The 15,978-nt window shown below is 39.3% G+C and overlaps 1 protein-coding gene across 1 annotated transcript; it reads right to left on the bottom strand.

Annotated features, from left to right (window-relative positions):
- Positions 1 to 9,655: 9,655 nt before the first annotated feature.
- LOC125372115 lies at positions 9,656 to 10,909 on the bottom strand. Its single transcript, XM_048381155.1, has one exon. The coding sequence runs from the start codon at positions 10,907 to 10,909 to the stop codon at positions 9,656 to 9,658; it is 1,254 nt and encodes a 417-aa protein (XP_048237112.1).
- Between the last annotated feature and the right edge of the window lie 5,069 nt (positions 10,910 to 15,978).

Consider the following 15,978-nt stretch of genomic DNA (forward strand, 5'->3'; position numbering starts at 1 on the left):
GTGGGACACCCTGATCCTGATTATAATGATCAGACAGGGTTGTGCCCACTCGAACTTGAAATTGCCTGTCTGTTAAAAACTGTGATATGAAATGAGGCAAACGGCCTCTTAATCCAAAATCATGAAGATCTGTTAAAATACCATGTTTCCATGTTGTATCGTAAGCTTTTTCTAAATCGAAAAAGATCGATACAGCATGTTGTCTATTTACAATGGAATTTTTAATAAACGATTCTAAACGCACTAAATGATCGATAGTACTTCTGTTTTTCCGGAAACCGCATTGTATATTGGTAAGAAGATTATTTGTTTCCAAGTACCACACTAATCGATTATTTACCATGCGTTCCATCGTTTTACAAACACAGCTAGTTAGAGAGATAGGTCGGTAATTTGAAGGATCATTATGATCCCGCCCAGGTTTTGGTATTGGTATAACAATGGCATTATGCCATGAAGGTGGAAACGTCCCTGATGTCCAAATGTCATCGAAAATAGTCAACAAAGTTTCAAGGCATGATTCGGGCAAGTGTTTCAGTAGCTGATAATGAATATTATCAGCGCCTGCTGCTGTATCATGAGCTTGCCCTAGGGCAGTATAAAGCTCATGTAGTGAAAATACCTCATTGTAATCTTCACCATTATCAGATGTAAAATTTACTTTTTTCTTTTCCTGTTGGAGCTGATATTTTTGAAATTCGGGAACGTAATTAGATGAAGACGAATGTTGAGATAATGTTTTCCCAAGTCTATTGGCAATAGCAGTTTTATCAGTTAGTAAAGTATCACCATCCTTCAGATGGTGAACTGTAGAATTTGATCCCTTGCCTTTGATCTTTTTAATCATGTTCCATACCTTGGACATAGGGGTACGAGTGTTTATTTTGGAGACATAGTTTCTCCATGAGAGACGTTTATTTTGCTTAAATAGACGTCTTGCCTTAGCATTTGAAATTTTGACAGTGTTTAAATTATGGACAGTGGGATGTTTACGGAAGTATTTCTCCGCCTTCTTACGACATTTCCTAGCTTGTTTGCAAGTGTCATCAAACCATGGTTTACGAACACGTGGGTTGACGGAGGACTTAGGAATTGATTCATCAGCAATTGTATTCAGTTGATCTGAGAACAGTGAGTGAGTGAGTTATTATTTAACGTCACATGGGCAATATTTCAGCCATATCGTGACGAGAATTAATACATTAATAACAAATAAGTATAGATAATTTATAAAAAACCTGTCAGCAAAGGACAGTACAATAACTAGAATATCACAAAGTGTATTAAAACTAGTTGAGGAACATATAAAAGCAGAAAGAATTAACAACACAATATAAAAATGGGCTAGAGATCGTCAGTAACTAAAGGGAGAACACCATACCAGGGACCATGGGGACTTACAGTGCATTTGCTTCCTGCATGGACCCTGGCTGGATTTATATCAGTCCTTCAGTCACTGGCGATAGTTGACCAGTTAAGCCTTAGATTAAAATGACAAAAATACTACGTTTTAAAATTCTGGTATGCATAACAATACATTGAATGATGTGGGACTTACATACCCTCTTAGGGGGACAATAATTTTACGCTACTTCAACCCCCCTCGAGGGTACAGCCACTAACAATCTAAGTTATATATTAGCACTACCAATATATAAAAACATATTATGTACATCAAAATTTATGTATTAAATCAATTTCCTTTAAAAAGTGCAATACTAAATGAGAATTAACTTGACTAAAAAGGTCCTTGATTGTTTTGACACTATAATATTTATCCCTTGTGATGGAAAAATCAATACAATCAAGCAGGACATGCTTGACTGTGATTCTTTCATCACAAGGGATGCAAAACGGAGGATCCTCACCATTTAAAAGATACTCATGTGTATATCGTGAATGGCCAATACGACATCGTCGCATAATGACCTCTTCAAATCTGGACTGACAGCCCAAGTAGGTGTAACTGATATTTGGTTTAATTTCATGTAATTTATTGATACCTACTTGGGTGTCCCACTTCTGTTGCATAAGATCTCTGATGTAAGATCGAATCATGGGTTTAAAATCAGTGTATGGGATCAGAAGTGGTGTCACAGATTTGTTGAGTGCTGCTTTAGCAGCAGCATCGGCCATTGTGTTACCAATAATTCCAACGTGGCTAGGTAACCAACAAAAGACGATGTCGTACTGGCCAGTCGCAAGATTATTAATTAATTCGAGAATCTGGATTAAAAGTGGATGTTTGGGTGACATATTTTTAATCGCCTGAAGGCATGAAAGTGAATCAGAAAAAATAATGAATTGTTTATGTTTAGATTGACGACTGACATATTTAAGTGCTGTAAAAATGGCGTTTGCTTCTGCTGTGAATATTGAACTGTTATCAGGTAAACGTGAAGATATTGTTCTGGATCCAATGACAGTGGCACTAGCAACTGCGCCACCATCCTTGGATCCATCTGTAAATATAGATTTATAAGTGTCATAATTGTTTCTTAATTGTCTGTATTCTTGTTGGTAAATTAAGTCGTTAGTGTCTGATTTCTTTAATTTTGTTAATGTAAGGTCAACCTCTGGCCGTACCATTTGCCAAGGAGGTGTTGAAAACAGTTGAGTTGGAGCTATATCTTGCAGTTGAATATTGGAAGCAAACAGGGCAGACTGGATTCTGATTCCGAGTGGTGGAACAAGAGATGACTTGTTATTGTAAATATCTTGGTAAAGAGGATTGAAGACGCAATTAAAAGCTGGATTGGACTGATTTGAATATAATTTAGTGATGTATTGTAATGATAGTTTCACACGGCGTTGTTTAAGAGAAGGCTCATCCGCTTCAACAGACAGACTTGGAATAGGAGAAGTGCGAAAGGCACCAAGGCAAAGCCTCAGACCTTGGTGATGGATGGTATCTAGTTTTTTTAGATTACTTTTACATGCTCCACCATAGACGATGGAGCCGTAATCAAGTTTAGAACGGATCAGTGATCGATATAAGTGTAAGAGGGTTGTCTGATCCCCTCCCCACTTTGAATTAGAAACAACTTTCAATAGATCGAGAGCCTTCAGGCATTTAGCTTTAAGGTATTTAATATGTGGAAGGAAAGTTAAGTGGCTATCAAAAATAAGTCCCAAGAACTTGGCCTCCTTAACAACTTTGATAGGGGTGCCATTCAGAAATAGTTCAGGGGATCTGAGAACAACTGAATCGGGTCAGTAACATTCTGAAAAGACGTAGGTTGCAATTTATCTTTGCATAAAGACTGAAATAAAGTCCAATCAGCCTTCATAAAATTCCATCGAGGTGAAGGTGGATCATCAGCGGGATTAATGGGTTTAAGTACAGTGGGGAAATGGTCACTTCCACACAGGTCATCGTGGACTGACCAGGAAAATTCGTGTAACAAAACTGAATCTGTCAGAGACAGATCGAGAGATGAATACGTGCCAGTAGCAGGGTGTAAATACGTATCGGAGTCATCATTAAAGATGCAGAGATCATTATCGGAAACAAAATCCTCGATCACTTTTCCCTTTTGATTAATGATTGCACTTCCCCATAAAGGATTATGCCCATTTAGATCACCCATGATAACACAGGGCTTTGGGAGCTGATCGTATAGTTTTTGTAGATCATTACGCTGAAGATTTGAAGAAGGTGGAATGTATAAGGAGCAAAGTGTCAAGGCAATATGCAGTGTAAGTCTAACTGCAACTACTTGCAGATTTGTGTCAAGCGGAACAGGACTGTGAACAACGCCCCGCCGCACCAAAATAGTAGCTCCTCCAGTAGCTTTATCACCCGGGGGAGAAAAAGAATGATAGGAACTATACTGCCTTAATTCAAATTTATCTGTATGTTTTAGGTACGTCTCTTGTAAACAAATTGCTGATGGACTTAAATCTGTTGTTAATAATTGCAATTCGTGAAAATTATGCCTAAGTCCTCTGCAATTCCATTGAAATATATTTGAATGGTTCATGGCGGTTCTATAGGAGATCGCTCACGTGAACGTGAAGAAGAGTCACCACTCATGGAAGATGGAGTAACATCCATCTCGAGAGGATCAAAGTAATTGTGAACATCTACAGATGTTTCACTGAGAGTAGGGATCTTAGTAGAAATTTTCTTGTTTTGTTTCTTCTTTTGTTTTTTGGGCATTTCAGGCGATGGTTTGTTAGGTGCTGGTAATTCAGGAGTTGGTTTAGGTGGGGCCATAGTCTGAGTCACAACCTGAGATGCTGAAGAGATGTCACATGATTGACTATCGGAATCATTGGTCTGACTCTCTGATGTTGTAACCATAGGCACAGGGTGTTCAGAGTGTGTCCATGTCAAGTCAGTTTGACATTCTATAGATCTTGTGGTAGAAGGTCGAGAGACAGCAGCAGCATAGGTGTGCGCTGATGGAGGTGACCGGCTGGCAACGACTTTTTTAGCCTCCTGAAAAGAAATGTTGTTTTTACATTTGACAGTTAAGATTTCCTTTTCATGATTCCAAAGAGGACAGGATTTCGAAGACGCAACATGTTTACCCATACAATTAGCACATTTGGGGTCAGCTGTACAATCTGAGGCGTCATGATTTGCACCACAACGGTGACAAACAATCGGCCGATCGCATGATTTGGAGCCATGCCCAAACTTCTGACACTGGTAACATCGGAGTGGATTGGGGACATACACCTCCACTCCGATGTTGAAATAGCCTGCCTTAATTGATTGTGGTATAGTCGACAGTGCAAATGTGAACAAATAAGTATTTGTTTTGATAATGTTTTCTCCGTCCTTTCGAGTAAACCGTTTCACTGAAGTGACATGTTGATCTTTGAGTTCGTCAAGAATATCATCTTCATTCATTTCCGCCAGACAACGGCCTCTGTCGCGGATGATCCCCCGACTCGAGTTCAACGTTCTGTGCGCAGAGACAGCAACTTCAGTGTTTGCAAATGTAGTACATTTCAAAAGATTGACAGCTTGCTGTCTCCGTGCACACTCTACCAAAAGAGAACCGCCCCGGAGCCGTGAAACATTCTTCACCTCACCACAGATACCTTCAATGGCTTTAGATATGGCTAAAGGATTTATTTTTAGTGGTAATTCATTTCTGGATTCAACTACCAAGAAACGTGCCCAAGAATTATTATTTGGTATGAGAGAAGCATCATCATCAGATGATAAAATCTCAAGTTTCCAAACGTCTCTTCTTTTCATTGCGGTTCGAACCAGAGTGATTGTGAGCCATGGTGAAAGTAATTGATTCAGCACCCCTGCTCCCCACCCACCATGGAGTGCTACAAAGAGCGATGTTTTATTGCACCGGATCTCCAACATGCAAACATCAGGGATACAGAGGTGTTATACTCCAGTAAGTGAGTGAGTGAGTGAGTTATGATTTAACGTCACATCGGCAGTATTGCAGCCATATCGTGACGAGAGTGAGTGAGTGAGTTAAGATTTATAGTCACATCGGCAATATTTCAGCCATATTGTGACTAAATTAAGTTGGACAGTAATAATACATAAATATAGACATTAAAATCTGTCGACAAAGGACAGTAAAAACACTAGACCATCACAGATGTAGATTGTAAAACTAGCATAACATAATAAAATTTGTAACAATTCATAACAATACACAATAAAAATGGGCTATAGATCACCAATAGCCAAAGGTAGGACACCATACTAGGTACCATGGGGACTTACGATACTTCTGCTACCTACATGGTAACCCAGCAGGATTTACACCATCGCTCTGGCTACTGGTGATTGTCAGCAAGTTTAAGCCAAATCAGTTAAAAACAACAAGAATTCTACGATTAAAAACATGGAAAATGAAAAATACTTTGAATGAAATAGGACTTATGTACCCTCTCAGGGGGACAATTATTTTACGCTACTTCAACCCCCTTTGAAGGTACAGCCACTAACAATCACAGTTATATAATCATTTTACCAAATTAAAAGCACATACTTTTTACAATACATATCAAAATTTATCAATCAATTCTATTTCTTTTAAAAAAGCAATAATTAAATGAGAACTTACCTTAAAAAGATCCTTCATAGATGAAACCTGGAAATAATTTTCCCTTGTGATGGAAAAATCCACACAGTCAAGCAGGACATGCTTGACTGTGATTCTTTCATCACAAGGGATACAGAATGGAGGATCCTCACCTTTTAACAAATATTCATGAGTATAACGAGAATGGCCAATACGACATCGTCTTAATACGACTTCTTCAAATCTGGACTGACAGCCCAAGTAGGTATAACCAATATCTGCTTTAATTGCATGTAATTTATTTATACCCACTTGAGTGTCCCACTTCTTCTGCATTAGGTCTTTGATATAGGATCTAATAACAGGTTTATAATCACTGTATGGTAGTAGAAGTGGTGTCACAGATTTGTTGAGAGCTGCCTTTGCTGCAGCATCAGCCATAGTGTTACCCGTGATTCCAACATGACTGGGCAACCAGCAAAAGACGATGTCGTATTGGCCAGTAGCAAGGTCATTATACAATTCTAAAATATCTAAAATGAATGGATGATGCGAAGAGCTAGATTTGATTGCCTGTAGACACGATAATGAATCTGAAAAGATGATGAACCGTTTACAACTGTACTGTTTTTGGATATATTCCAAAGCAGTTAATATTGCTTTGGCTTCAGCAGTGAAAATGGAGCTATGGTCTGGTAAGCGAGATGAGACGGTTTTGGATCCAATGACAGCAGCACTGGAGACTGTGCTGCCGTCCTTGGATCCATCTGTAAAAATAGAACGGTGGGATTCGTATTTAGCTCTAACTTGTAAATATTCTTGCTGATATACTAATTGATTTGTGTCTTGTTTTTTAAATTGTGTGAGTGTCAAGTCCACCTCCGGTCTGATAAGTTGCCAAGGAGGGGAAGACAGAAGCCTGAAAGGAGAAATATTATCTAAATCAAGATGTGCAGCTGTAATGTGGGGTTTAATCCGAATGCCTAGTGGTGGGACCAGCTTAGGCTTACTATGAAAAAGGTCTTCGTAATGGGGTTGAAATACACAGTTAAATGCAGGGTTTAACGGGTTAGAACGTAATTTTGCAATATATTGAAGCGATAATTTGATACGCCGCTGCTTTAACGATGGTTCATCAGCTTCTACATATAAGCTTTCCACAGGAGACGTTCGAAAGGCGCCAAGACAAAGTCTTAGTCCCTGATGGTGAATGGAATCTAATTTTTGTAAATTGCTCTTACAGGCTCCACCATAAACGATGGAGCCATAATCTAATTTAGAGCGGATCAGAGACCTATACAAGTGGAGGAGGGTAGTCTGATCACCTCCCCATTTTGTATTGGCAACAACTTTCAACAAATCTAGAGCCTTCAGGCATTTAGTTTTAAGATTATTAATATGCGACTTAAAAGTAAGATGGTGATCGAAAATAAGACCCAGGAATTTGACCTCTTCTACAACCTTGATAGGAGCGCCATGTAAAAATAGCTCTGGATCCTTGTGGTGCTTGTATTTCCTACAAAAATGGATACAATTGGTCTTAACTTTGGAAAATTCAAATCCATTTTCAAGACACCATTTTTCGATTTTGTTGAGACATAGCTGTAACTGTCTCTCGATGGTACGCATATTTTTTCCACGACATGACATATTAAAATCGTCCACAAAAAGTGAACCATCAATGGAATCATTTAAAACCTTTGTCAGACTATCAATCTTTACACTAAACAGAGTTACAGACAAAATACTGCCTTGTGGGACACCCTGATCCTGATTATAATGGTCAGACAGGGTGGAACCCACACGAACCTGAAATTGTCGGTCTGTTAAAAATTGGGATATAAATTGAGGCAAACGGACTCTTAACCCCAAATTATGTAGATCTTTTAAGATACCATGCTTCCAAGTGGTATCATACGCTTTTTCTAAATCAAAAAAGATAGATACAGCATGTTGTTTATTTATTATTGCATTTTTTACAAATGACTCTAGGCGAACCAAATGGTCTATGGTACTTCTGTTTTTCCGAAAACCACATTGTATATTAGTAATAAGATTATTGGATTCCAGGTACCAAACAAGGCGATTGTTTATCATGCGTTCCATTGTTTTGCAAACGCAGCTTGTCAATGATATTGGTCGGTAATTTGATGGGTTAGTATGATCTCGACCGGGCTTGGGTATCGGGACAACAATAGCATCACGCCACGAAGGAGGGAACTTCCCTGAGGTCCAAATGACATCAAAAATATTCAAAAGTGTTTCTAAGGATGATTCTGGTAAGTGCTTCAGGAGTTGATAATGTATGTTATCAGCTCCTGTAGCAGTATCGTGAGCTTGTCCGAGGGCAGTGTGGAGTTCATGAATAGAGAAGAGTTCATTATAATCTTCCCCATTATCGGAAGTAAAATTAATAGGTTTCTTTTCTTGCTGTTTTTGATATTTTTGGAATTGAGGTACATAGTTAGAGGAGGAAGAGTGTTTTGACAAAGTTTCACCAAGCTTGTTAGCAATATCTGATTTATGAGTAAGTAGTTGGTCCCCAATTTTAAGATGGTGAATACTAGGTTTAGTGCCCTTACCTTTGATCCTTTGGATCATGTTCCATACTTTGGACATGGGTGTTCGAGAATTTATTTTTGACACATAGTTTCGCCAAGATTGACGTTTACTTTGTTTGAATGTCCGCCTTGCTTTAGCGTTTAAAATTTTAAATGTATTTAGATTATGGACCATAGGATGGCGGCGGAAATAATGCTCTGCTTTTTTCCTCGCCTTCCTAGCTCGCTTGCAGTCATCGGTAAACCATGGTTTACGTATGTGTGGAATCCCAGAGGACTTTGGAACACATTCCTCAGCTATTTTGTTGAGTTCATCAGAAAAGCATTGTATTGGATCAGGTGTTAGTTTGCCTGTACAGAGAATGTCATATAGAGTCCAGTTGGCTTTTGTAAAGTTCCATCGAGATGATGGAGGAACATCAGATGGGGTAATAGGGTTTAATATGGTTGGAAAGTGGTCACTTCCACAGAGATCATCGTGGACTGACCACTCAAATTCATTTAGCAGGTTGGAATCTGTGACAGACAAATCAAGAGAAGAGTATGTGCCTGTACCAGGGTGTAAATATGTTTTAGAATTATCATTAAAAAGGCATAGAGTATTGTTAGAAATAAAATCTTCTAGGAGCTTGCCTTTACTGCTTGTGTGATCACTACCCCAAAGTGGATTATGTCCGTTCATATCGCCCATTATGATACAGGGCTTAGGAAGCTGGTCATAGAGAGCCTGAAGATCGGTGAGCTGAAGAGATGCAGATGGAGGAATGTAAAGAGAACACAGAGTGAAAACAATGTGCATGGTGATACGAACAGCGATAGCTTGTAGAGGGGTATTCAGACGAACAGGGCTATGAATGACACCCTGCCGTACCAATACTGAAGAACCTCCAGTAGCCTTAGCCCCTGGAGGTGAAAAACAATGATAAGAATCGTATTGTCGAATGGTGAGCTGATCAGTATTTTTGAAGTACGTTTCCTGTAGGCAAAATGCTAATGGCATAAAATCTTGAGTCAATAGCTGCAAATCATTAAAATTGTTCCTTAGTCCTCTGCAATTCCACTGTATGATAGGATAAGAACTCGTCATGGTGGTTCTATGGGTGATCTTGTCTTGGAGGGAGGTCTACTCCCATGGCCTGTCTGCGATGGAGTGACCTCCATCGCCAAAGGTTCAATTTGGTTGTGAACCTTAACAGATGTGGACTGACAGGAAGGCACCTCCAAGTGGTGGAGTGCCCTCGCCGTTTTCTTTAGTTTCTTTTTTTCAGTTTTTGTTAGATGTAAGTCTCTTTGCAATGATTCTGGTTCCAATATTTCATGAACAGGATGTGATGATTGTAGCACCTCTGTCTGTGAGGCTGATGTTGCTGTAATAGTATCATCAGAAGATGTTTGAGATGTGACATCTACAGTTTTCTGCTGATCACCCACCCAAGAGATGTTTGTCTGGCATCCGATAGATGTTGTAGCAACCTTAACAATAGGATTGGAAGTTACAGCTGCCGAATAGGATTTTGTGGGAATACTTGGTGATTGAGCTTGAACTAAGATTTTGGCATCACGAAAAGAGACATTATTTGTGTGTTTTACTTTCAGTATTTTTGATTGGAGAATAAATTTTGGACAAAGTTTGGATGAGGCCAAGTGGTCCCCATCACAGTTTGCACATTTAATGGTGTCTGTGCACTGAGTACCCTCATGGGAGCCACTGCAGCGGACACAGACTGGGTTGCGGGTGCAGGTCTGGGCACCGTGCCCAAAATTTTGACATTTGTAACATCGGAGTGGGTTTGGGACATAAACCTCCACTCCGATATTAAAATATCCAGCTTTAATTGAATCAGGAATTCTCGAAAGTGAAAATGTGAAGAGATAAGTGTTAGTTTTAATGATGTTGTTATCCTGTTTTCTCGTGAATCGTTTGACGGCTGTAACTCCTTGTTTGGACAGTTCTACAACAATTTCATCTTCACTCATGTCAGACAGACATCGGGCTCTGTCTCGTACGATGCCTCGACATGAGTTCAGTGTTCGATGTGCTGAGACAGCAACCTCTACATTTGCAAATTGGCTGAGTGATAACAAGTTGAGAGATTGCTGTCTCCGTACGCACTCCACAAGTATGGAGCCATTACGGAGGCGGGTGACATTTTTAACCTCACCACAACAGCCATTGATAGCCTTCGAAATGACAAATGGATTTAATTTCATGGGTTCATGATTTGATGCCTCGATCACAATGAATCGAGCCCAGGAATCCAATTGGCGATCAATTTCATCATCAGATGAGCTAGCATCTAAATGTTTTCTTTTAGAACCAGAGTGTTTTGTCGACATAGTGAGATAAAGTGGTTCTGTACCCCTGCTCCCCACCCACCATCGAGTGTCAACAAGGACGGCGTCTGAATGCATTGGATATCCAAAATGCAAAACACCAGGGCTACAGGGGTGTTATACTCCAGCAAATATGACATGAATAGCAATATTTGTCTACTAAATTTATTGCTAAGCTGGTTCTGCCTATAACAATAAACTAGAGACATACAGAATTCAGCGGTCAACATTACCAGATTGGCCCATGAGCCACCGCCTTCTGGCGTAAGACTCTAGGCAATTGATACAATCCAAAATTGTTAGTTCATACAAGTTATGCATGGCCAAGACCAAAATATACAATAACTACAACACAGTTGTGCATAGACAATATTACGCACAGGGCCTGGCATGACCAGCCGATTGATAAGACCGGGCCCATCTTACCACCCGTCTAGGCGAAGTAAGGGTCGAAGTAGTGTGTTGGGCAAAGGAACACAGTTCCAGGAACCAGTGCCCTCAACTACCAGACTCCCGTCCTCCGCCGACACGGGGCGCAACCCACGGCAAACAGGTTGCCCATTTTAGTCGCCTCATACGACCAGCAATGGGAGGCTGTGGAAATATTCTGCCCCGGTTCCACACGGGGGAAGAGCTATTAGCGCTACCCAGCACTCCTATCGTGACGAGAAGTACATTAATAATACATAAATGTATACAACATAAAAAGCTGTCAACGATGGACAGTAAAATTACTAGAATATCACAGATTAATATTTAAAACTAGCATACAACTATAAAAGATATCACTATATATAACGGTACAATATAAAAAAGGGCTATAGATCGCCAGCAGCTGAAGGTAGATCACCATGCTAGGGTCCATGGGGACTTACAGTACTTTTGCTACCTGCATGGACCCCAGCCGGATTTACATCATCCCTTCCGCTGTTGGCGATTAATGACAAATCTAGCCAGAATAAATGTACATATATACTACGTCTAAAAACGAGCAGAAATAAACATACTTTGAAAGACGTGGTCTTACATACCCTCTCAGGGGGACAATAATTTTACACTACTTTAACCCCCTTCGAGGATATAGCCACTAACAATCCCAGTTACTGAATAATTCTACCAATTATAAAAGTTATTTATTTAATTACAAACTATAACAATCAAAATTTATGCAGTAATTCGATTTCCTTTAAAAAACCAATAATTAAATGACTACTTACCTGATAAAAAAGATCCTTGATACCTGATACCTTGAAATATTTATCCCTTGTGATGGAAAAATCAATGCAGTCAAGCAGGACATGCTTGACCGTGATTCTTTCATCACAAGGGACGCAGAATGGAGGATCTTCACCTTTTAAAATATATTCATGAGTATAACGTGAATGGCCAATACGACATCGTCTTAAAATGACCTCTTCAAATCTGGACTGACAACCCAAGTAGGTATAACCGATATTCGCTTTATTGCATGTAATTTATTTATACCCACTTGGGTGTCCCACTTCTTCTGCATTAGATCTCTGATGTAAGATCTAATGACAGGTTTATAATCACTGTATGGTAAAAGAAGTGGTGTCACAGATTTGTTGAGTGCTGCTTTTGCGGCAGCATCAGCCATTGTATTACCAACAATCCCAACATGGCTTGGTAACCAACAAAAAACGATGTCATATTGGCCAGTCGCAAGATCATTAAATAACTCAAGAATTTCAATTAAAAATGGATGTTTAGATGACATATTTTTAATAGCCTGAAGGCACGAAAGTGAATCTGAAAATATAATGAAGTCTTTATATTTTGATTTCTTCTTGATATATTGTAGTGCTGTTAAAATTGCGTGCGCTTCTGCAGTGAATATGGAACTATTATCGGGTAAACGTGAAGATACTGTTCTGGATCCAATGACAGTGGCACTAGCAACTGCGCCACCATCCTTGGATCCATCTGTAAATATAGATTTATATGTGTCATAAGTGTTTCGTAATTGATTGTATTCTTGTTTATAAATAAGTGGATTTGTATCAGATTTCTTAAGTTTTGTTAATGTGAGGTCTACAGTTGGTCTTACCATCTGCCAAGGAGGCGATGAAAAAAGTTTTGTCGGAGCTATATCCTGAAAGTTAATGTTCGCAGCAGAAATGACTGATTTAATTCTTATTCCTAGGGGTGGAACAAGAGATGTTTTCTTATTGTAAATATCTTCGTACAAAGGATTAAATACGCAATTAAAGGCTGGATTTGACTGATTGGAATATAATTTAGTGATGTATTGTAAAGATAGTTTCAGACGGCGTTGTTTAAGAGAAGGCTCATCCGCCTCTACAGACAGACTCGGAATAGGAGAAGTGCGAAAGGCTCCAAGGCAAAGCCTCAGTCCCTGGTGATGGATAGTATCAAGTTTTTTTAAATTACTTTTACAGGCTCCACCGTAGACGATGGAGCCATAATCAAGTTTGGAACGGATCAGTGACCTGTATAAGTGTAGGAGGGTAGTCTGATCCCCTCCCCACTTGGAATTAGAAACAACTTTCAACAAATCGAGTGCTTTCAGGCATTTAGCTTTAAGAGATTTAATGTGTGGTAAGAAAGTTAAATGGCTATCAAAGATGAGTCCCAAGAATTTGGCCTCTTTAACAACTTTGATAGGGGTGCCATTCAAAAATAATTCAGGGTCTTTATGCGGCTTATATTTTCTGCAGAAGTGTATACAGTTAGTTTTAGACATAGAAAATTTAAACCCGTTTTCGAGAGACCATTTATGAATTTTATTGAGACAGATTTGTAACTGCCTCTCTATGGTATGCATATTTTTACCACAACAAGATGCATTAAAATCATCCACGAACAGTGATCCATCCACTGAATTACTTAAAACCTTGGACAGACTATTAATTTTAATACTAAACAAGGTGACAGACAATATACTGCCTTGTGGGACACCCTGATCCTGATTATAATGGTCAGACAGGGTGGAACCCACTCGGACTTGAAATTGTCTGTCTGTTAAAAATTGTGATATAAAATGAGGCAAACGGCCTCTCAAACCAAAATCATGTAAATCCTTTAAAATGCCATGCTTCCAAGTAGTATCGTAGGCTTTCTCAAGATCAAAGAAAATTGATACTACGTGTTGTTTGTTTACAATAGCATTTTTCACAAAGGATTCTAATCGTACTAAATGGTCGATAGTACTTCTATTTTTTTGGAAACCACATTGGATATTTGTAATTAGATTATTGGTTTCCAGATACCAAATTAATCTATTATTAACCATTCGTTCCATGGTTTTACATACGCAGCTTGTTAAGGATATAGGTCGATAGTTAGAGGGATCTGTATGATCCCGGCCAGGCTTCGGTATTGGGACTACAATGGCATTATGCCATGAAGTAGGAAAATTCCCTGATGTCCATATTTGATCAAATATGTCTAAAAGTGTCTCCAGACAAGAATCTGGTAAATGTTTTAAAAGCTGGTAATGAATGTTATCAGCTCCCGTTGCTGTGTCATGAGCTTGCCCAAGGGCGGTATGTAGCTCATGTAATGAGAAGACTTCATTATAGTCTTCACCATTATCAGAAGTGAAATTAACTTTGATCTTCTCCTGTTGTTTCTTAAATTTTTGAAACTCCGGGACATAATTAGAAGTTGAAGAATGTTTCGCTAACGTTTCTCCAAGTTTATTGGCAATATCTGTTTTATCCGTTAAGAACGTGTCACCTTCCTTAAGATGGTGAACAGACGATCTTGAACCTTTGCCTTTTATTTTCTGCACCATATTCCACACCTTGGATATGGGCGTGCGGGAATTTATTTTGGAGACATAGTTCCTCCAAGACATACGCTTATTTTGTTTAAAAGCACGTCTTGCTTTGGCATTTGTAATTTTAACCTTATTCAAATTATGGACTGTAGGATGTCGGCGAAAATATTTTTCTGCTTTCTTCCTACACTTTCTGGCCTGTTTGCAGTCATTTGTGAACCATGGTTTACGAATATGGGAATTCGCAGAGGACTTAGGAATGGTTTGGTCAGCAATGTCATTCAGTAAATCCGAAAACAACTGTATCGGATCTGGAATTTTCTGGAAAATGTGATGTTTTATTGTGTCAGTACACAGTACCTCATATAAGGACCAATTAGCCTTGGTAAAGTTCCATCTGCATGATGGTGGCTCATCAGTAGGATTAACAGTTTTAAGTACTGTGGGAAAATGATCACTCCCGCACAGGTCATCATGGATTGACCATGCAAATTCGTTATACAAGTTTGAGTCTGTGAGTGACAGATCGAGGGCAGAATAAGTTCCAGTGGCTGGATGTAAATATGTTGCAGAATCATCATTAAAAATACACAGGTTGTTGTCAGAAATAAATTCCTCAATGATTTTTCCTTTAGAACTGGTATTTGCACTTCCCCAAAGCGGGTTGTGTCCGTTCAGATCACCCATGATGATGCAGGGCTTTGGGAGCTGGTCATACAGATTTTGAAGATCAGACTGTTGAAGATCAGAAGAAGGAGGGATATACAAAGAGCACAGCGTAAAAGCAATGTGCAGAGTCAGACGAACAGCAACAGTTTGAAGATTGGTATTTAGGGGGACAGGACTATGTATTATCCCCTGTCGCACCAAGATAGAAGAGCCTCCCGTTGCTTTATCTCCTGGAGGAGAAAATGAATGATAGTCATTGTACTGTCGTAAGGTGAACTGATCTGTAGTTTTCAGGTATGTTTCCTGAAGACACAATGCTGACGGTTGAAAATCCTGTATTAATAATTGTATCTCATTAAAATTATGCCTAAGTCCTCTGCAATTCCACTGTATTATGTTGGACAATTGAGTCATGGTGGCTCAATTGGAGATCGCTCGCGTGAATGTGAGGAGGAACTACTCCTCCGCCTGTCCGGTGAGGACAGAGTAACCTCCATATCCAGAGGCCCAAATGAGTTCTGTAAAGGAACGTCTGAAGGTGAAGGGACGATCGGTGCTTGTTTTCTATGCAATTTCTTTTTCCCTTTTTTTGACTGATTAACAGGTTCTTTCATAGACGTTTGAGAATGTTTCTCAGGCT

Source organism: Haliotis rufescens, unplaced genomic scaffold (genome assembly GCF_023055435.1).
Source record: "Haliotis rufescens isolate VD_foot unplaced genomic scaffold, xgHalRufe1.0.p SCAF_36, whole genome shotgun sequence".
NCBI classification, from domain to species: Eukaryota; Metazoa; Mollusca; class Gastropoda; order Lepetellida; family Haliotidae; genus Haliotis; species Haliotis rufescens.

Bases quoted from the DNA above. Each gene is read 5' to 3' on its own strand.
- LOC125372115 (XM_048381155.1), bottom strand. From the start codon at position 10,909: ATGTCGACAAAACACTCTGGTTCTAAAAGAAAACATTTAGATGCTAGC.